Raw genomic sequence first — 20,731 nt, 5'->3', positions numbered from 1 at the left:
TATTTCCTCAAATGCTTTGATCTTCTTTAAGAAGCCCCGGGGTGGGGTGCTATTTAATGGGATTGTTTGCTCCCACCTCCCTCCAACTTTTGAAGAGTAAGAATACCCCAGATGGCAATGACTTTTTATAAAAAATCACTCAACATCCTCGAGACCCAGAAGCAGCTACTGACAACGCTGTCTGGAGTTTCAGCCCCAGTGGTACAGACTAAGCGGAGCTTGTCCTGTGTCCTCAAGTGTTCCCCCACCGCCGCTCAGGCCCAAACCTAAAAATCTCTAGAATAAACTGCTACTAGGAAACGTCACCATTTTGCTCTTTCTTTAATGAGAGGATAAGAAAATACATTCACTTCCCCTCCGTTTGACACAAAGGGTCAGTTGAGATGAAAAAAAATCTAGCGGCAATATTCCTGCCTGTTTCAACCTTCAGGTGATGAAACAACAGGGTTTCTCCCCGAGAGTCCAATCCTCTTGGGAGTTTCCACGGGCAGGTGGGAGCGTCTGTTGGCCTGTCAGGCTCGGGCAGATGGCCCCTGCTCTGTGCAGGGAAGACTATGGATGAGCCCGCCCCACTCACATACCATAAAGTCAAAATTACCCCCAACCGCCTGGCCAACAGTGGGTGAAAAAGGAAAGACACACTCCATGGACAAAAGCTTTCATGGCCCTGACACTTTTAGATTTGTAGATCCTAAAACTACATATCTGAGTCGATGGTCATACTTAAGCAAAGCACATTCAAGACATTTTGACCTGAAATACAGAAATGTATCAGTGAACTAGATGACACTTGGCAAAAGCAATAAAGCCATATTTGATAGTGTTCAAACAAACATAGCAGCAAGGGGGCGGAATGCAGCTGGTAAAAGTTTTTGCTTTTTAAGATCACCTAGGGTATGACCCACCTCCCTCCTCTTGGCTAAATTTATTCCAATCTGTCTGGGCTCGGGATTGAGTTATGGTTCTGCAGACTTGGCTGCTCCACCAAGAATCCCATGGTTGCAAACACAACTGGCCCCTTTGCAACCATTTCCAGGCCATGGGTGTGGGAGTCGGCTTCTCCAGCAAGGCCAGAGGCCCCCAACCCTGGGTTCTTTGGTAAAAATGCCACCCCCCCCCTCCACAAATTGTGGCACCCAAAAATGCAAATTACCAGCCAAAACTTCATTTCAAAGGTGAGGAGGGAAAGATTTTCCATGAGAAAGGTGGACCCAGCAGGCCCTTCTGCCCTCCCAAAGAAGGGCTACTTGAACTAAGCAGGGGCAGTTCACGGATACCCTCTGACAACACTGCCCGGTTCTCAGTGCCAAAGTGGGCAAGGGGGAAGGGGCCTCAGCCACTCAAGACACCACTGGCCTCTAGACACAGATCCCAAGAGGAGGGAGAAGGACAGTCATTAGCTCACTTGTGGAAAGTGACGCGGAAAGCGCCCAGGTAGACTAGATGCAAGATGCATGTTTTTAAGAGGCAGATGGCTGAACTTGGAAAAAAAAAAAACCTGAATACTTCACCCTAGAATAACTTCGGCCCTCCCTTCCATCCTTCGGGGCCCCAAAACCAGAGGTGGGCACCCTAGATGGGACATGGGTGTCATGCAGATCGGCATGTGGACCGAGTCCTTTTCCAAAAGGTTCAGCTTGAGCCACACAGACAAGAAGTCCTCGTTGGGAAAACCAGCTGGTCATTTGCAAGCGGCCCGGCCTCCTGCTGCTGCTGCTGCTGGCCACCACTGCTGAGGCCATGGCTGACTTCCTTGGTGGCTCCAAGGTGGTTGGAGTTGGGAGGGGGGAGGTGGTCTTCTCCTGAATCTAATCCATGTTCACCAGAGCATGAAGCGGGGGCTGAATGGAGTCTGTCTGGGTGTGCAGAACAGTTAGTTCTCCTAGAGCGGTGGCTAGAAGGGTCTCCTGGTGCCCATCGGCATCCCCTGACTTAGAGTCTGACTCTGCAGTGGGGCTGGCTTCGTCCAGGGCTGCCAGGCTCCCTGGGACTGCAGTCAAGGTTTGAAAATGGCCGTTTTCTGCCAGAGTCAGCAGCTTCTCTGAGAGCTTGGGAGATACATACTCTTCATCAGGATGCTCAACCTTGTGTCCTTCATCGATCTTAGAGGCTCCATCTACAATAACAAGGAAAGACTTCCAGGGTGTATTCTTATCGTGTATCTACAAAGCAAACACAGAATAATACGCTCTCTTAGGAGGTCAAGGCATAGCTTCTGGCAGTAAATCCTGACATCAAACTGGGCCTCCTTCCCACTGGTTTGGCCCAAAACAGGTGCTTCATCCACTAGGGATTCATAGACACTTTTTCAATGAAAATTTTCAAGATCCGGAGGTGGGAGAAATCATTTATTGAATGATCCCAAGCACCCATACAGTGCTTAATTCACAGTAAATACCTTATACATACAGATGATGACGATGACTTTCCGGGCCCTATCTGTATGGGGACAAAGGCCAAAACGGAGCTGAGCAGGGAGGTCATGTGATGTGCCACAACCACACCCCAACCAGGACCAGACCAGCCGAGCTCAGTTCTCTTTCATTCAATCATATTTATTGAGCGCTTACTGTATGTGGAGTACTACACTGCGCACTGGGAGAGTAAATACAACAGACATTCCCTGCCCACAATGAGCTTACAATCTAGAGGAGGAGACAGACATTAATACATATAAATAAATTACAGATATGTACATAAGTGAAGTTGAAGCCACGTGGCTCAGTGGAAGGAGCACGGGTTTTGGAGTTGGAGGTCATGGGCTCAAATCCCGGCTCCGCCAACTGTCAGCTGTGTGACTTTGGGCAAATCACTTAATTTCTCTATGCCTCAGTTCCCTCATCTGTAAAATGGGGATTAACTGTGAACCCCCCGTGGGACAAGCTGATCACCTTGTAACCTCCTCAGCGCTTAGAACAGTGCTTAGCACATAGTAAGTGCTTAATAAATGCCACCGTTATTATTAAGTGTTGTGGGGCTGCGAGGAGGGAATGAATAAAGGGAGCAAGTCAGAAGGGACTGGGAGAAGAGGAAAGGCGGGCTTAGTCAGGAACTTTCAAGAAGACCTCTTGGGTGTGAGGACGCAAGAAACTATGCATTAACCAAAAGAGTTGGCAAGGGGTTTGCTTCTAAAATCCCCACTCTTCCCTCAAAAACGCCAAAACAGTACAAGGTTCCTTTGTGGGAGTGGCTCCTGAGACTCTCCCTAAGGCATCCCCGAGTTTTTAAGAAACACTTAAATAAAAAAATTTAAAAAGAGAGAGGGAGGGAGGGAGAGAGAGAGAGGAGAGATAGGCGGAGGGGGAGAGGGAGAGGGAGAAGGAGAGGGAAAGGGAGGAAGGGAGAGGGAGAGAGGGAGAGGGAGAAGGAGAGGGAAAGGGAGAGAGAGAGAGAGGAAAAAAAAAAAGAAGAGCAGGTGCCTTACTGAAGTATGCCTCCGGAGGGTGGACTTGTCAGTGAAGGTCCGGCCACAGGCGTTGCACATGAAGGGCTTCTCGCCGGTGTGGATGCGGTGGTGGCGCTGCAGGGCGTTGAGCTGGGTGAACTGCTTGCCACACTGATCACAGCAATACGGCCGTTCCCCTGAAATTGGAGCACACCCTGCTTTACCGACCGCCTGCGTGCAGGCAAAGTGGCAGTCTGATGGACCCCGGGGGGCAGCGGGGCCTCGAAGGGCTGCTCCTTTTGCGCCATGGGCGTGGGGCCGGAATGCCAATGGGAAGTGGGCTGAGGAATGGGACTGCAGAAGGAAGCTAAGAAACAGACCTCATGATTCTCAGTTACTATGAGCCAACTGTAATTTTCTACTGTGTCAGACACTGTTCTAAGCACTAGGGTAGCTATAGATTAAGTTGGACAGAGTCCCTGTCCTGCATGGGGTTCACAATCTAAGGAAGAAGAACAGGTACATTTTACAGTTGAAGAAACTGAGGCACAGAGAAGTTAAGGGACTGGCCCAATGTCACCCAGCAAGCAACTGGCAAAGCCGAGATGAGAACAGAGGTCCTCCAAAACCCAGGCCCATGCTCTTCCCATTGAGCCAAGCTGTTGTCCCTGGCGGCATCCCACTGCACGGGAAGCTAAGATGCTGCATCCCGTAGACATGCTGGATTGGTCTAACTGGGGGTGCAGGCTTACATGAGCATAACTCGGAGCCTCTTTCCCAGCACAGACAACTGGTAATGCACATGCTTCCCTGCCAGTGGCCCTCCAATACACAGAGTCAGGAGACGACCATTTCCCGAGGCCCCTGGCCTGCATGGCCGTCATGACGGAAGCATCGAGTTGGGCCTAGCACCACCCAGAGTGAGCGGGACCTGGGACAGGATGACAGGTATCCAGGAAACAGTCAGGGCCTTGGACTCTGAGGTTGGAGGGATGACTGATAGTCTCTTCCCCAGCTCTGAGGAGGGTGGGAGGAGACCAGTGTTTGCGGGGGTGAGGGGAGGGACAGACTGCTCAGGAGGAAGAGATTGGCCAGAAGAGATGGAAGAGGGAGGGGCAGGGCAGTTACTTAAGACTGGTTGACAATGAGTTAGTACAGTGCTCTGCACACAATAAGCGCTCAATAAATACGACAATGAATGAAATGATAATGATGGCATTTATAAAGCACTTACTATGTGCAAAGCACTGTTTCAAATGCTGGGGAGGTTACAAGGTGATCAGGTTGTTCCACAGGGGGCTCACAGTCTTAATCCCATTTTACAGATGAGGTAACTGAGGCCCAGAGAAGTTAAGTGACTTGCCCAAAGTCACACAGCTGACAATTGGCAGAGCCGGGATTTGAACCCATGACCTCTGACTCCAAAGCCCGGGCTCCTTCCACTGAGCCACGCCGCTTCTCACTGAGCCACGCTGCTTCTGGCTGGTTGGAAGCCACACTGGTTGAAAGTTTCTCTTGGGAAGAAGGTCATAATAATAATAATGATAGCATTTATTAAGTGCTTACTATGTGCAAAGCACTGTTCTAAGCATTGGGGAGGCTACAAGGTGATCAGGTTGTCCCATGGGGGGCTCACAGTCAATCCCCATTCTACAGATGAGGTAACTGAGGGAGGCACAGAGAAGTTAAGTGACTTGCCCAAAGTCATATGGCTCACAATTGGCGGAGGCTGGATTAGAACCCATGACCACGGACTCCAAGCCCGTGGTCTTTCCATTGAGCCATGCTGCTTCTACTGGGGCCCATCTGCTTGGGGGCTTGGGATGGCAAAGGCTGGGACTCACGGAGCATACCTGGTTTAGGGATCTGCTCGCAAATCATAGAAAACAGGAAAGAGAGCCAGTCCAGCTGGACAGCTGTGGAGCCACTGGGAGCTTGGCAGGTTTGGGACGGTATCTATATCTACATCACATTCATGGAAAAAGATGTCTGGCCACCTGTTCTGCCCCTGAGCAAAAGCCACAAGGGCTGTTCAGTTGGTTGGCATCGACAGAGTGTGGGCAACTCTGGGGAGGAGCCAGCCCAGCCCAAACTCCAGAGCCAGGCTGGGTTGGCCAGAACAACCCGCCCAAGGACACTGAAGACCTATGGGGTAGAGAGAAAGGTGGCAAGAGGAAAGGGGGCGGGGAAGACACCAATGCCTCAGGGCTAGAGCCCTCTCTGGGATGTGCATAGGCCAGGGGCAGGAAAGACTTGGGTGTCAGGACTAGTTACATGACCTGTCTGAGCTCCCCCAAGTCACCCCTCCCCCTTCTCCATCTTCCCCACTCTCAACCCTCTCCTCTACTTTCCCATCCTTCCCAGCAGTATCTTCAGATGAGATCTCCTCCGTCCTCTCAAGTGCCACACCATCCACCAGTGCTTTGGATCCCATTCCCTCTCATCTTATTAAAACTCTCGCACCTTCCCTCCTCCCCTCAACTTCCATCTCAACCACTCACTCCCCTCTGCCTTCACACATGCCCACGTCTCCCCCATCCTAAAAAAACCCTCTCTTGACCCCACTGCCCCTTCTAGTTATCGCCCTATCTCCCTTCTACCCTTCCTTTCCAAACTCCTAGAATGAGTTGTCTACACTCGCTGCCTCAAATTCAACTCCAACTCTCTCCTAGACCCCCTCCAATCGGGCTTCCATCCTCTGCACTCCACCGAAACTGCCCTCTCAAAGGTCAACAATGACCTCCTCCTTGCCAAATCCAATGGCTCTACTCTATCCTAATCCTCCTCGACCTCTCAGCTGCCTTCGACACTGTGGACCATCCCCACCTCCTCAACACTCTATCCAACCTTGGCTTCACAGACTCCATCCTCTCCTGGTTCTCCTCATCTCTCTGGCCGTTCGTTCTCAGTCTCCTTCGTGGGCACCTCCTCCCCCTTCCATCCCCTTGCTGTAGGGGTTCCTCAAGGGTCGGTTCTTGGTCCCCTTCTGTTCTCCAACTATATTCACTGCCTTGGTGAGCTCATTCGCTCCCATGGCTTCAACTATCACCTCTATACTTATGACACCCAAATCTACATCTACATCCCTTTTCTCTCTCCCTCCCTCCAGGCTCGTATCTCCTCCTGCCTTCAGGACAGTTCCAGGACAGGATGTCTGCCTGCCATCTAAAACTCAACATGCCCAGGACTGAACTCCTTATCTTCCCTCCCAAACCCTGTCCTCTCCCTGACTGTCCCGTCACTCTAGACGACACTACCATCCTTCCCGTCTCACAAGCCCGCAACCTTGATGTCATCCTTGACTCCACTCTCTCATTCACCCAACACGTCCAATCCGTCACCAAAACCTGCCAGTCTCACCTCCACAACATCGCCAAGATCCGCCCTTTCCTCTCCATCCAAACTGCTACCTTGATGGTTCAATCTCTCATCCTATCCCGACTGGATAGGATCAGCCTCCTCTTGTCTCTCCCTGATTCAGTCTATACTTCACTCTGCTACCCGGATCATCTTTGTACAGAAACACTCTGGGCATGTCACTCCCCTCCTCAACAATCTCCAGTGGTTGCCTGTCAACCTACGAATGAAGCAAAAACTCCTCACTCTCAGCTTCAAGGCTCTCCATCACCTCACCCCCTCCTACCTCACTTCCCTTCTCTCCTTCTACAGCCCAGCCCACACACTCCGCTCCTCTGCCGCTAACCTCCTCACTGTGCCTCATTCTCGCCTGTCCCGCTGTTGACCGCTGGCCCACATCCTACCTCTGGCCTGGAATGCCCTCCCTCCTCACATCTGCCAAACCAGCTCTCTTCCTCCCTTCCAAGCCCTACTGAGACCTCACCTCCTCCGGGAGGCCTTCTCAGACTAAGCACCCCCCGCTTTTCCTCTCCTCCTCCCCATCGCCCCCCGGCCTACTCCTTTCCCCTCCCCACAGCACTTGTGTATATTTGTACATATGTACTATTCTATTTTATTAATGATGTGTATATAGCTATAATTCTATTTATACCTACTTGTTTTGTTTTGTTGTCTGTCTCCCCCTTCTAGACTGTGAGCCCGTTGCTGGGTAGGGACCGTCTCTATATGTTGCCGGTTTGTACTTCCCAAGCGCTTAGTACAGTGCTCTGCACACAGTAATCTCTCAATAAATACGAATGAATGAACAAATGACTTCACAGCCCCAGTGCCCACCTGGCAGGTGATGGGGGAGCGGGTGAGGACAGGACAGCATGAGTGATCTGCTGTCCCGATGCCCTGGCCCTGCCTGCGCTTAGCCTGTGGAGGGAGAGGTTACTGACATCTCCAATGCCCCAAACCAGTTATAACGGAGCCTGGGAGGGGACCCACTGGGCTGGGAGTGTGGACACACGCTTTCAGATCCCAGCATTCAACCATTTGAATGGCCTGCACGATGGAGCAAAACCGAGGCCAGAACGTCAGACAACTCCGCTCCAGGACTCTCTTCCCAGAAGACCCCCTGCACCCCAGTACCTGTGTGGACTTTGATATGCTGGTATAGCGAATTCCTCTGTGCAAACGTCCTGAAGCAAACTTCGCATTTAAAGGGCTTGGATCCCGTATGGATTCGATTATGATGTTTCAGATACTCCTTGGAAGCAAAACTCTTGCCACATGTTTCACACATAAAAGGCCTTTCCCCTACATGGAGAATGAAAATGAGAAGTTGAAAGAAGAAAATACAGAAGAAACTTCAGGCAGAGCTGGTAACAAAGAGTCAAAATGGGGCAGGTCCTTTTTTTGGGGGGGGAGGGGGGCGTTATTTGTTTTGTTTTTTATGGTATTTAAGTGCTTATTAAGTGCCAGGCACTGCACTAAGCACTGAGGTAGATACAAGAGTACCCCCGTCCCACAGGGGGCTCACAGTCTTAAATCCCCATTTTACAAATGTGGTAACTGAAGTCCAGAGAAGCAAAGTGACTTGACCAAGGTCACACAGCAGACAAGTGGAGGAGCCAGGATTAGAACCCAGGTCCTACTGACTCCCAGGCCTGTGCTGTATCTACTAGGCTCTTAAAACGTCCATGATGGGCATTTGTGCTTGGCTCAGATGCAGCCGGCTCCTGGCCCCTTCCAGTCCCCAGTAGGCAACTGGGCTCCTGAAGAACTAGCTCTCTGACAAAAGGAACCTACTGGTCAGATAAGTCTTCAGAAATTCAACTCCAATGGGTGGAAATACCAGTGGAACCCTGGTGGAACCCTGAGTGCAAGTTCCCGACAAAGCAAGCTGTCCTTCTCACCCTACCCATGTCCTTACGCTAAGCTCCTGTGGGCCGGGGACCTTATCTACCAACTCTGTTCTATTTTACTCTCGCCAGGACTTAGTACAGTGCTCTGCACACAGTATGTACTCCATGAATACCACTGATTGATTACTGTAGCTCAGTGCAGCACAAAATGATTGGTGGTGTCTTTCAACAGTGGAAAGACACTGTGAATGCAATCAATCAGTCAGGGGTGATTTCTGAAGGCTCACTGTGTGCCAAGCACCATACACACCCCTTTCAAAGCCCCATTCCAACAGCTATTCGGGACAGTTTGAGCAGTGCTCTGGGTTGATGAGATGTCAATTTATAGCTGGCCAAACGTGCTGTTTAAATGGAATCTTCTGTAGAGAGAAGGTGACCCAAGCCAAGTCACTCACCTGTGTGACATCTTTTGTGATAAATCAGCATGTGGTTCTGAGTGAATCTTGCCCCACATTCATCACAGACAAATGGTTTTTCACCCGTATGAATTCTGAAACAACAGGCAGCCAAACATCAGGGAGTAGGTCACCTCCAAGAGATGACTACCTTATCTTCTCCCCACCCCAAACTTGATTGGAATACATTAGGGCAGGGGAGGAGGAATTCCTAATCAGATTTTGGCTCAGATCACAAAGGCAGACACTCCCTTTCCAGTACTAAAATACAACTTTGTTCTTTCTTATTTGTCAACTCGTCTTTAAGACGAAACCTCCCTGAACACCAGGACCGAATCAAATCATTCCTTTCAGATGACAGCTAAAATGGGATCAGCATCAAATTATTCTTCCTATGCACCCATAACCAGCACTATCACTTGGGCTTCATGGTCACCACAGTTGGGGAAAAGTACACTGCAGACTCCATTTACAGGGGAAATCGTTAAAGTCAGAGTTTCTGAAATTTCAAAACCATTGCAAAAGTATGAGCTCAGAGAGAGAGGGTTGGGTAAGAGATAAAGTTCTTATTTTAAAAAGCATCTGATTTGCAACCTCACCAGGGAGTGTCCTGAACAGGGAACTGCTGAAACCATCAGGTGGCCGGCCCTCGGTTGTGATGGGTGATCATCGGGCAGGAGGTAAGGGAGAGTCTTTTCCTGCTGAGAACCAGCCAGGAGGTTCTGAGTCACCCTGGGGTTCAGGTCTGTTCCAGGGTCCAAGCTGGGAATCCGGCTGAACCAGCCTTGCCTTGCAAAGCAACCCAGAAGCCTCTTGTGGCACCTTTCGACTAAAACTACCCCTGGACATATTACAACTCCAAGGAGATCCTGTCATTTCAAGAATTATCAATCAGTGATAACGATAACAGTATTTGGTAGCGCTTACTATAATATGACTGACTGAATGTACCAAGCAATGTACTAAGTGCTGGGATAAATACAAGATGCTCAAGTTATGTGGGGCCCCTGCCCCGCATAGAGTTCACAGTCTAAGGGGGAGGGAGAACACATATTGAATCCTCATTTGATGTTAAGTGACTTGCCCAAGTCACCCTCAGGAGGCAAGTGGGGGAGCAGGATTCGAACGCAGGACCTCTGACTCCCAGGCCCATGCTCTTTCCACTAGATCAGGTTGCTTCTCACTGGTATTTATTGAGCACTGCCCATAAAAGTCAGGGCTTTTGAAGAGACATGGGAAGACATCAGAGTTCCAGCTACCTGAGATGATTTACTAGTGGAGTGGCAGTCTTCATCAAAGACTTTCTATAATACACCCCGGCTTTATAAAAGAGTATGAGTAACACATCTCTACCCTGACTATTAACACTTGATTTCCAGCTCTAAGACGAGGCATTTTGTTCATACCCTGCCCCTGACTCAGCCTGGTGACCCAGACTGCCGAGGCCCATTAATTCTCCTTTCCGGATCTCCGAGGCTAGCTGAGGGCCAGGCGGGGTTGTCTTAGGGCCGCGGCTGCCAGATTGCTCGGATGATAGGGAAGCTCATCAGGCATGCAAACCCCATGCTAGCCACCAACGACCCCCCACCGAAAGGCCCACTGCATCCAACCAGGGCAGTGGGGGTGGGGGGCTCCCTACCTCATGTGGGTTTTGAGCGCTGAAGGCTGAGAAAATTTGGCCTCACACTCCGTGCACCCGTAAGGCTTGTCGCCTGTGTGGGTTCGTTCGTGCAATCTCAAGGCGGTCTTGGAGCTCAGGCCCTTGCCGCACTGCTGGCACTGATGGCGTTCACCGCCACCCTCGTGAACCTGGAGCACGTGCCGTTTGACGTCCTTCTTCCGCTTGAATTTCTTCCCACAGAGCTCGCAGGGGAAGTGGCGCTCGCTGCTGTGGACGTGGCGTTGGTGGCTCTTCAGGTTGCATCGGTTGGCGAACGTCTGGCCACAGGTGTCGCAGCGGTAGACGATCTCCGCCGCTATGCCGTGACTGTGCTTGATGTGCTTCAGGAAACTCTTCTCGTACAGAAACTCCTTCTCACAGGTTGAGCACTTGAAGTTGCTCTTTTTCTTCTCCTCCTCCTCCTCCTCTTCATCCTCCTCCCCCTCTGACTTTTTCAGACCCTCCTCCAGTTCCACGCTGGCATCACGCTCCTCGTTCTTGGACTTCAGGCCCTCCGTGGCTGGCTCCAGCCCCTTCCCCTCATCGCGCGTGCTCTGGTCACGGGGAGCCTTGTTCTCCCCACCGTGCTCTTCGCCATCCTTCTGTTGTTCCCGGAGGCGTCTCGTGTATTTCTTCTTGGGGATTTCCACAAACACCTTCCTCCCGGCTAGCCTCCCGCTTGCCCTTCTGATCTTGGGGAAAGGAGGCTTCAGGGCTTCTCTCCTTTTCTCCGCTTTCTCCTTTGACTTCCTAGGTGGCGGCGTCTCCGGGGATGAGCCGGTGGTGCCGTTTCTTTCCCCGGGGGAAGCAGAGGAGTAAGAGTGGCCGTCCGAGTTTGGGGCCTCCGTCGGATCGCTTGCCTTGGCGTCACGCCCGAGGTCATCTGGCCGGAGCCCGGTTCCCTGGGCCGCCTCCTGCGACTCCGAGAAGTTCTGTAATTCCAACAGTACGGATTCTAGCATCTGTTTCTTCAGCTGAAAACAGGTCTCAGATAAATCCAGGCATTTCAACTTCTCGGCCATCTCCAACATCCGCTGCACCCGGTCCTCTTCCACCTGGACCTTGGCAGTGTAGACGAACTCAAGAAACGACGCAAAGTCAACCACCTGGACTTCGTTTAGGAACACGTTCGTCCTCGCCCCGTCCACAGCCTTCTCATTAAGGAACACCTCCTTGAAAAACTTGCTGGTGGCCGCCAGGACAGCCTTATGAGCCACAAACTCTTCTCGAACGCCTTGGTACTCCACACTGACTGTCACGTCACACAAGTGGCCGAGGAGGCGTAACTGATGCATTTCATTCAACAGGTTGAGCGGAGAAGTCTTGGACTCCAGTAGAACTGCACCACTTTCCATCTTTCTTCTTTCAACAAACAACTGGAAAGAAGCGGGGCAAATTTAAGAAATCTTCAGTTTTCAGTCTCCATCATGCCAACAGTAAGTGCAAATCAGAATATCCCCAGAATTTCAACTTACAGTTTGGGTTGAGATAATCTATAAAAGTAAAGCGGACTGTGGAGGAAAAGTGACATGTGATTTAGACACCTAACCTAGGCCAGAACAGTGTTTTGGAAGGACCCGTGTATGCTTTGCAGCCTTGTTATATGAAAATAAGCATTATTATGCTATTGTTCATACAGCTACAGTCCAGCACTCATGCATGCAGATTTCTGTTCTCCATTTAGTCAGTTTTCCAGCCTTGCCATTGCTCCTCCTGTTCCCACTGAATGAATGGTGCTACCTGTGACCCATGGGGGGAAAGTAATTTTACAACAGGAGCATTGCCTGGGGGAGAAGCCACCCTGGGGCCGGTCGGTAGGGGGAAGGGTTCAGAGAAAGGAAGAAGAAGAACCTGGGAGAAAGAGGACTTTCCCAGGCAGGTGGCTATGAGGTCAAAGCAAACAGCAGCAACGTCACATTCTTGGTTGAGCATAGAACTTGACAGCAGAGAACAGCCATACTCCTGGTGCGGAAGCACCTAGGTGATGAGGATAGGATATGGTCCAGAGAGGGAGGGGCCAAAGAGGGAAGTAGCGTGGCTCAGTGGAAAGAGCATGGGCTTGGGAGTCAGAGGTCAAGTGTTCTAATCCCGACTCCGCCATTTGTCAGCTGTGTGACTTTGGGCAAGTCACTTAACTTCTCTGTGCCTCAGTTATCTCATCAGTAAAATGGGGATTAAGACTGTGAGCCCTATGTGGGACAGCCCTATTACCTTGTATCCCATCCAGCGCTTAGAACAGTGCTTGGCACATGGTAAGCGTTTAACAAATGCCATCATTATTATTATTAGAGGGAGATGTCAGGGGAGAGGGTGATGGGCAGAGAGGCTTCAACTCGGTCAGGCTGACCCTATGGAAGCTGTTCCCATCAGGGGGCTAACCCCGGCTAACCCTGGGCTACTGGCTTGTAACACAGACCTCACATTCTGGCCCACAGTCTGAGCTCTGGTCACAGCCCAACCCAGAGACACACCTGCCTGGAAGGGGCTGATCCTTGGGTCAAATTGGACTTGGCCAGCACTGGCCAACAGAGCCCGTGGTGTCAACAGCCAAGGTCATACGGGGAGAAGAGGGAGTAGTGCTGTTGGGGCAGCTTCAATCTAGACCTCCTGGCCCCATCCCTTTGGTTCCCCTCAGGGAACTCCACAAAGTTGGCTCGACTGAGGGACTGGGCTGCTCCTTTGGAGCATTGTGTGGGCAGGGGGAAGGCGGGGAGGGGAGTCGGCCCATCCAGTCCCACCCAGGCACTCCCCTTCTGCTTAAACGTTATCACCGCCACTGCCACCTGGGACGGCTGCTCCAGGACTTTTACCGATACCGCTTCCTGACCCATTTGGCTTGCTTCCTCCCTTACCATCAATCTCCCTCAAATTAGAGGCCACATCTCTTACTTTTTTCAATGGCTTCCCAGTGCCCAGTGGAGTTGTCTTCTTAATCAAAAATGTGTCTACCCACTCTACTGTACCCCGAGTACACTGTTCTGCACACATTAGGCATTCAATACTAATCAATCGACACTGTCGATGCTAATCTCGCATCCATGAGTATCTCTGAGAGATTCTCTTGCACACTTTGCCCATGAGAATACAAAGGCGCAACTTTTCTGGCCTCCAGCCATTCAGGGGAGCATAACTCAGACACCCATGGTTAAGATGGTAAAGGTGTGGCGTCGGTATCTCAGTACTGGATGAGATTGAGCAGCCCGATGAAGGTTGTCTCCCATGCCCAATATATGGTTCTGCCCCTGGGAAAAATGACTGAGTATGTCTTTACGAACTTAGAAATCCAATACTAAATCAGTGGCATTTGTTGAGCACTTACTGCATGCAGAGCACTGTACTAAGGCTTGAGAGAGTATCACAGGGTAAACAGACAATATTCCTGCCCACGTGGAGCTAGCTTACCATCTGGAAGGGGGAGCAAATAAGTATCTACCCCCTACTCCTTCCTAGGGGTGAGGGAAGCAGACCACCAATCCCAAACCAAGGTCAGCCTGCCGAGGGACCCTCTGGGCACATTTGCCCCCCTCTTACCGGGTGGGGTGACTAAGTCACTACCACTAATAATAACAGTAGTAGATTTCTAGAGTGTGAGCCCACTGTTGGGTAGGAATTGTCTCTGTTGCCGAATTTTACTTTCCAAGCGCTTAGTGCAGTGTTCTGCACACAGTAAGCACTCAATAAATATGATTGAATGCACGAACGAATGAATAATAATAGTAATGATGATGATGGTATTTAAGCACTTACTATGTGCCAAGCACTGTTCTAAGTGCTGGGATAGACACAAGGTAATTCCTCTAGATGGTGCGCTCGTTGTGGGCAGGGATTGTCTCTCTTTATTGCTGTATTGTACTTTCCCAAGCACTTAGTACAATGCTCTGCACACAGTAAATGCTCAATAAATGCGACAATGAATGAATGCAAGGTTGGACACAGTCCCTGTCCCCCATGGGGCTCACAGTCTTAATCCCCATTTTCCAGATGAGGGAACTGAGGCCCAGAGAAGTGAAGTGACTTGCCCCAGGTCACAGAGCAGACAAGTAGCGGAGCTGGGAATATGACCCAGGACCTTCTGACTCTCAGGCCCTTGCTCTATCCACTAGGCCATGCTACTTCTCTGGCCAGGGCGAGGGCTTGGAACTTTGGGGCTGGTCAATGAAGTGACCAGCACTTAGAGAAGCAGTATGATTTAGAGGTCGGGGTTCTAATCCCGACTCCTCCACTTGTCAGCTGTGTGACTTTGGGCAAGTCACAACTTCTCTGGACCTCATCTGTAAAATGGGGATGAAGACTGTGAGCCCCATGTGGGCCAACCTGATGACCTTGTATCTTCCCCAGTGCCTAGAACAGTGCTTGGCACATAGTAGGTGCTTAACAAATGCCATTATTATTAGTAGTATTATCATCAGAGAAGCAGCGTGGCTCAGCGGAAAGAGCACGGGCTTTGGAGTCAGCGGTTGTGGGTTCAAATCCCGGCTCCGCCAATTGCCAGCTGTGTGACTTTGGGCAAGTCACTTCATTTCTCTGTGCCTCAGTTACCTCATCTGCAAAATGGGGATGAAGACTGTGAGCCCCCCGTGGGACAACCTGATCACCTTGTAACCTCCCCAGCGCTTAGAACAGTACTTTTCAATCATTCATTCAATTGCATTAATTGAGCACTTCCTGTTTGCAGAGCACTGTACTAAGTGCTTGGGAAGTACAAGTCGGCAACATATAGGGACGGTCCCTACCCACCAACGGGTATTATTATTATTAAGTGACCATTCCTGCTGCTGCCCCTGGGGCTCCGCGGGAATAATAATAATGTTGGTATTTGTTAAGCGCTTACCATGTGCCAAGCACTGTTCTAAGCACTGGGGTTGATACAAGGTCCCACGCGGGGCTCACAGTCTTCATCCCCATTTTCCAGATGAGGTAACTGAGGCCCAGTGACTTGCCCAAAGTCCCCCAGCTGCCAAGTGGCGGTGGGGGGATTAGAAACTCCTCACCCTCGGCTTCAAGGCTGTCCATCACCTCGCCCCCTCCTACCTCACCTCCCTTCTCTCCTTCTCCAGCCCAGCCCGCACCCTCCGCTCCTCTGCCGCTAATCTCCTCACCGTGCCTCGTTCTCGCCCGTCCCACCGTCGACCCCCGGCCCACGTCATCCCCCGGGCCTGGAATGCCCTCCCTCTGCCCATCCTCCAAGCTAGCTCTCTTCCTCCCTTCAAAGCCCTACTGAGAGCTCACCTCCTCCAGGCCTTCCCAGACTGAGCCCCCTCCTTCCTCTCCCCCTCCTCCCTCTCTCCATCCCCCCCGCCTTACCTCCTTCCCCTCCCCAGAGCACCTGTATATATGTAATGTTTGTGCATATTTATTACTCTATTTATTTATTTTACTTGTACATATCTATTCTATTTATTTTATTTTGTTAATATGTTTTGTTTTGTTCTCTGTCTCCCCCTTCTAGACTGTGAGCCCACTGTTGGGTAGGGACCGTCTCTATATGTTGCCAACTTGTACTTCCCAAGCGCTTAGTACAGTGCTCTGCCCACAGTAAGCACTCAATAAATACGATTGATTGATTGATTGATTCTTCTCCCCCTCTCCATCCCCCTGCCTTACCTCCTTCCCTTCCCCACAGTACCTGTATATATGTTTGTACTTATTTATTACTCTATTTATTTTACTTGTACATATTCTATTTAGTTTATTTTGTTAATATGCATTCATTCATTCATTCATATTTATTGAGCGCTTACTGTGTGCAGAGCACTGTACTAAGCGCTTGGGAAGTCCAAGTTGGCAACATAGAGAGACGGTCCCTACCCAACAGCGAGCTCACAGTCTAGAAGGGGGAGACAGATAACAGAACAAAACATGTTAACAAAATAAAATAAATAGAATATGTACAAATAAAATAGAGTAATAAATCCGTACAAACATATATACATACATACAGGTGCTGTTGGGAGGGGAAGGAGGTAAGGTGGGGGGGATGGGAAGGGGGAGAGGAAGGAGGCTTAGAACAGCGCTTGGCACATAGTAAGCGCTTCACAAATATCCCTATTATTGCTATTATTATTACCATTATTACAGTAAATGACTAGAAGGATAAATTTGTACTTCCCAAGCGCTTGGTACAGTGCTCTGCACACAGTAAGCGCTCAATAAATATGATTGACTGAATGAGTGAATGAGAATTCGGGGGTGCGGGCCCCACGGGGGGACAAACTGGTTGCCTTCTATCTCCCAACAGTGCTTGGCACATGGTAAGCGCTTCGCAAATACCCCTATTATTGTTATTATTATTACTATTATTACAGTAAATGACTGGAAGGATAAGACTTCGGGGGTGCGGGCCCCACGAGGGGACGACCTGGTTGCCTTATATCCCCCAACAGCGCTTGGCACGTAGTAAGCACTTCACAAATACCCCTATTATTGTTCTTATTATTATTATTATTACAGTAAGTGACTAGAAGGATAAGGCTTCGGGAGTGTGGGCCCCATGGGGGGACGACCTGGTTGCCTTATATCCCCCAGAAGCGCTTAAAACAGCGCTTGGCACATAGTAAGCCCTTCGCAAACACCCCTATTATTGTTGTTATTATTACTATTATTACAGTAAATGACTAGAAGGATAAACTTGTACTTCCCAAGCGCTTAGTACAGTGCTCTGCACACAGTAAGCGCTCAATAAATACGATTGAATGAATAAGACTTTGGGGGTGCGGGCCCCACGGGGGGTCGACCTGGTTGCCTTATAACCCCCAACAGCGCTTGGCACATAGTAAGCGCTTCACAAATACCCCTATTATTGTTATTACTATTACTATTATTACAGTAAATGACTAGAAGGATAAGGCTTCAGGGGTGCGGACCTCACGGGGGGACGACCTGGTTGCCTTATATACCCCAACAGCGCTTGGAACAGCACTTGGCACATAGTAAGCGCTTCGCAAATACCCCTATTATTGTTATTATTATTACTATTATTACAGTAAATGACTAGAAGGATAAGCCTTCGGGGGTGCGGGCCCCAAGGGGGGACAACCTGGTTACCTTATAGTCTCCAACAGCGCTTAGAACAGCGCTTGGCACATAGTAAGTGCTTCGCAAATACCTATTATTGTTATTACTATTATTACAGTAAATGACTAGAAGGATAATATGTTTTGTTTTGTTCTCTGTCTCCCCCTTCTACACTGTGAGCCCACTGTTGGGTAGGGACCGCCTCTATATGTTGCCAACTTGTACTTCCCAAGCGCTTAGTCCAGTGCTCTGCACACAGTAAGTGCTCAATACTCAATAAATACGATTGATTCCTGTACATATGTATATATGTTTGTACATATTTATTACTCTATTTTACTTGTACATATCTATTCTATTTATTTGATTTTGTTAATATGTTTGGTTTTGTTGTCTGTCTCCCCCTTCTAGACTTTGAGCCCACTGTTGGGTAGGGACCGTCTCTCTACATTGCCAACTTGTACTTCCCAAGCGCTGAGTCCAGTGCTCTGCACACAGTAAGCGCTCAATAAATACCACTGACTGATTCATTCCTGTATATATGTTTGTACATATTTATTACTCTATTTATTTTACTTGTACATATCTATTCTATTTATTTTATTTTGTTAATATGTTTGGTTTTCTTCTCTGTCTCCCCCTTGTAGACTGTGAGCCCACTGTTGGGTAGGGACCGTCTCTCTACGTTGCCAACTTGTACTTCCCAAGCGCTGAGTCCGGTGCTCCGCATACCGTAGGCGCTCAATAAATACGACTGAATGAATGAATGAAGCCACGACCTCTGACTCCCAAGGCCGGGCCGGTGCCCCTGAGCCACGCTGCTTGTCTGAGAGACCTTTGGGCCTCCCCCTTTTAGACTGTGAGCCCACTGTTGGGTAGGGACTGTCTCTAGATGTTGCCAACTTGTGCTTCCCAAGCGCTGAGTCCAGTGCTCTGCACACATTAACCGCTCAATAAATACAATTGATTGATTCCTCTCCCCCTCTCCACCACCCCCACCTTACCTCCTTCCCTTCCCCACAGCACCTGTATATATGTTTGTACTTATTTATTACTCTATTTATTTTACTTGTACATATTCTCTCTATTTTATTTTGTTAATATGTTTTGTTTTGTTGTCTGTCTCCCCCTTCTAGACTGTGAGCCCGCTGTTGGGTAGGGACCGTCTCTCTGCGTTGCCAACTTGTACTTCCCAAGCGCTTAGTACGGTGCTCTGCACACAGTAAGTGCTCAATACTCAATAAATACGATTGATTGATTCCTGTATACATGTATATATGTTTGTACATATTTACTACTCTATTTATTTATTTTACTTGTAGCCCCGCTGTTGGGTAGGGACCGTCTCTCTACGTTGCCAACTTGTACTTCCCAAGCGCTGAGTCCAGCGCTCTGCACACAGTAAGCGCTCAATAAATACGATTGATTGATTCCTGTATATATGTTTGTACATACTTATTACTCTATTTATTTATTTTACTTGTACATATCTATTCTATTTATTTTATTTTGTTAATATGTTTGGTTTTGTTCACTGTCTCCCCCTTCTAGACCGTGAGCCCGCTGTTGGTTAGGGACCGTCTCTCTACGTTGCCAACTTGTACTTCCCAAGCGCTTAGTCCGGTGCTCTGCACACAGCGGGAGCTCAATAAATACGACTGAATGAATGAATGAACCCACGACCTCTGACTCCCAAGCCCGGGCCGATGCCCCTGAGCCACGCTGCTTGTCCGAGAGACCTTTGGGCCTCCCCCTCTTTTAGACTGTGAGCCCACTGTTGGGTAGGGCCCGTCTCTCTACGTTGCCAACTTGTGCTTCCCAAGCGCTTAGTCCAGTGCTCTGCACACAGTAAGCGCTCAATACTCAATAAATACGATTGATTGATTCCTGTATATATGTTTGTACATATTTATTACTCTATTTATTTATTTTACTTGTACATATCTATTCTATTTATTTTATTAATCTGTTTGGTTTTGTTCTCTGTCTCCCCCTTCTAGACTGTGAGCCCACTGTTGGGTAGGGACCGTCTCTCTACGTTGCCAACTTGTGCTTCCCAAGCGCTTAGTACAGTGCTGTGCACACAGTAAGCGCTCAATCAATACGATTGATTGATTGATTAACGGTGGCGGGCTCAGGCCAGCCGTGGCCCCGAGGCCCGGGGTCACCCCCCCCATTTGTCCGTCCTCTGCTCTCCCCTCCCCCCACCCCCGGGTGTCCTCGCGGCCGGACGGACGGACACACTCACCCGGCGTCGCGCGTCCGGCTGGCCCGGGGCGGGGAGGGCAGCTAGGAGGAGGAGGCCAAACAGGTCGCAGCGTATTGGCCGCCGCGCCGGCGGCGGCTCCCCCAAGCCCGGCCCGGCCCCCGTTCCCTGGGACGCCCGCGGGGGGGCGCCACGTGACCCGCCTCACATGGCGCGGCGGTCACGTGAGCGGGAGGGGAGGGGGGGAGGCCTCGCCCCCCTCGCCGCGGTGACGTCATCCGCTCCCGAGGAGGCGCGCGGCGTGCGCGCATGCGCGCAGGGGGGGGGGGGGGGGCGGTGGTCTCAGGTTTCTGACGTCCTTTCGGCGTCGTCCGATCATTCATTCATTCGATCGTATTTGTTGGTGATGGTGACGGTGGCATTTGTTAAGCGCTCACTATGTGCAAAGCACTGTTCTCCCTTCAAGGCCCTGCTGAGAGCTCACCTCCTCCAGGAGGCCTTCCCGGACTGAGCCCCTTCCTTCCTCTCCCCCTCGTCCCCCTCTCCATCCCCCCCCCATCTTACCTCCTTCCCTTCCCCACAGCACCTGTATATCATCGTCAATCGTATTTATTGAGCGCTTACTATGTGCAGAGCACTGTACTAAGCGCTTGGGAAGTACAAATTGGCAACACATAGAGACAGTCCCTACCCTACAGTGGGCTCACAGTCTAAAAGGGGGAGACAGAACAAAACCAAACATACTAACAAAATAAAATAAATAAATAAATGGAGTAATAAATCTGTACAAACATATATACATAT

General features: G+C 50.0%; 1 protein-coding gene across 2 annotated transcripts; it reads right to left on the bottom strand.

Annotated features, from left to right (window-relative positions):
- Positions 1-297: 297 nt before the first annotated feature.
- GZF1 (GDNF inducible zinc finger protein 1) lies at positions 298-20,078 on the bottom strand. 2 transcript variants are annotated; one of them, XM_038746642.1, is made up of 6 exons: positions 19,970-20,077; positions 10,687-12,083; positions 9,048-9,142; positions 7,877-8,044; positions 3,425-3,582; positions 298-2,162 (listed from the first exon to the last, which is right to left on the bottom strand). In XM_038746642.1, the coding sequence occupies exons 2-6, from the start codon at positions 12,060-12,062 to the stop codon at positions 1,809-1,811; spliced, it is 2,151 nt and encodes a 716-aa protein (XP_038602570.1). In that variant the 5' UTR covers positions 12,063-12,083; positions 19,970-20,077; the 3' UTR covers positions 298-1,808. The 2 variants fall into 2 exon arrangements, with proteins under 2 accessions (XP_038602570.1, XP_038602579.1); XM_038746651.1 differs by having other exon boundaries at positions 1,948-2,116; positions 19,970-20,078.
- Positions 20,079-20,731: the final 653 nt, after the last annotated feature.

Source organism: Tachyglossus aculeatus, chromosome 1 (genome assembly GCF_015852505.1).
Source record: "Tachyglossus aculeatus isolate mTacAcu1 chromosome 1, mTacAcu1.pri, whole genome shotgun sequence".
Lineage (NCBI taxonomy): Eukaryota > Metazoa > Chordata > Mammalia > Monotremata > Tachyglossidae > Tachyglossus > Tachyglossus aculeatus.
Note: the sequence above shows the minus strand (reverse complement) of the source record. Positions and strands in the feature narration are given on the sequence as shown.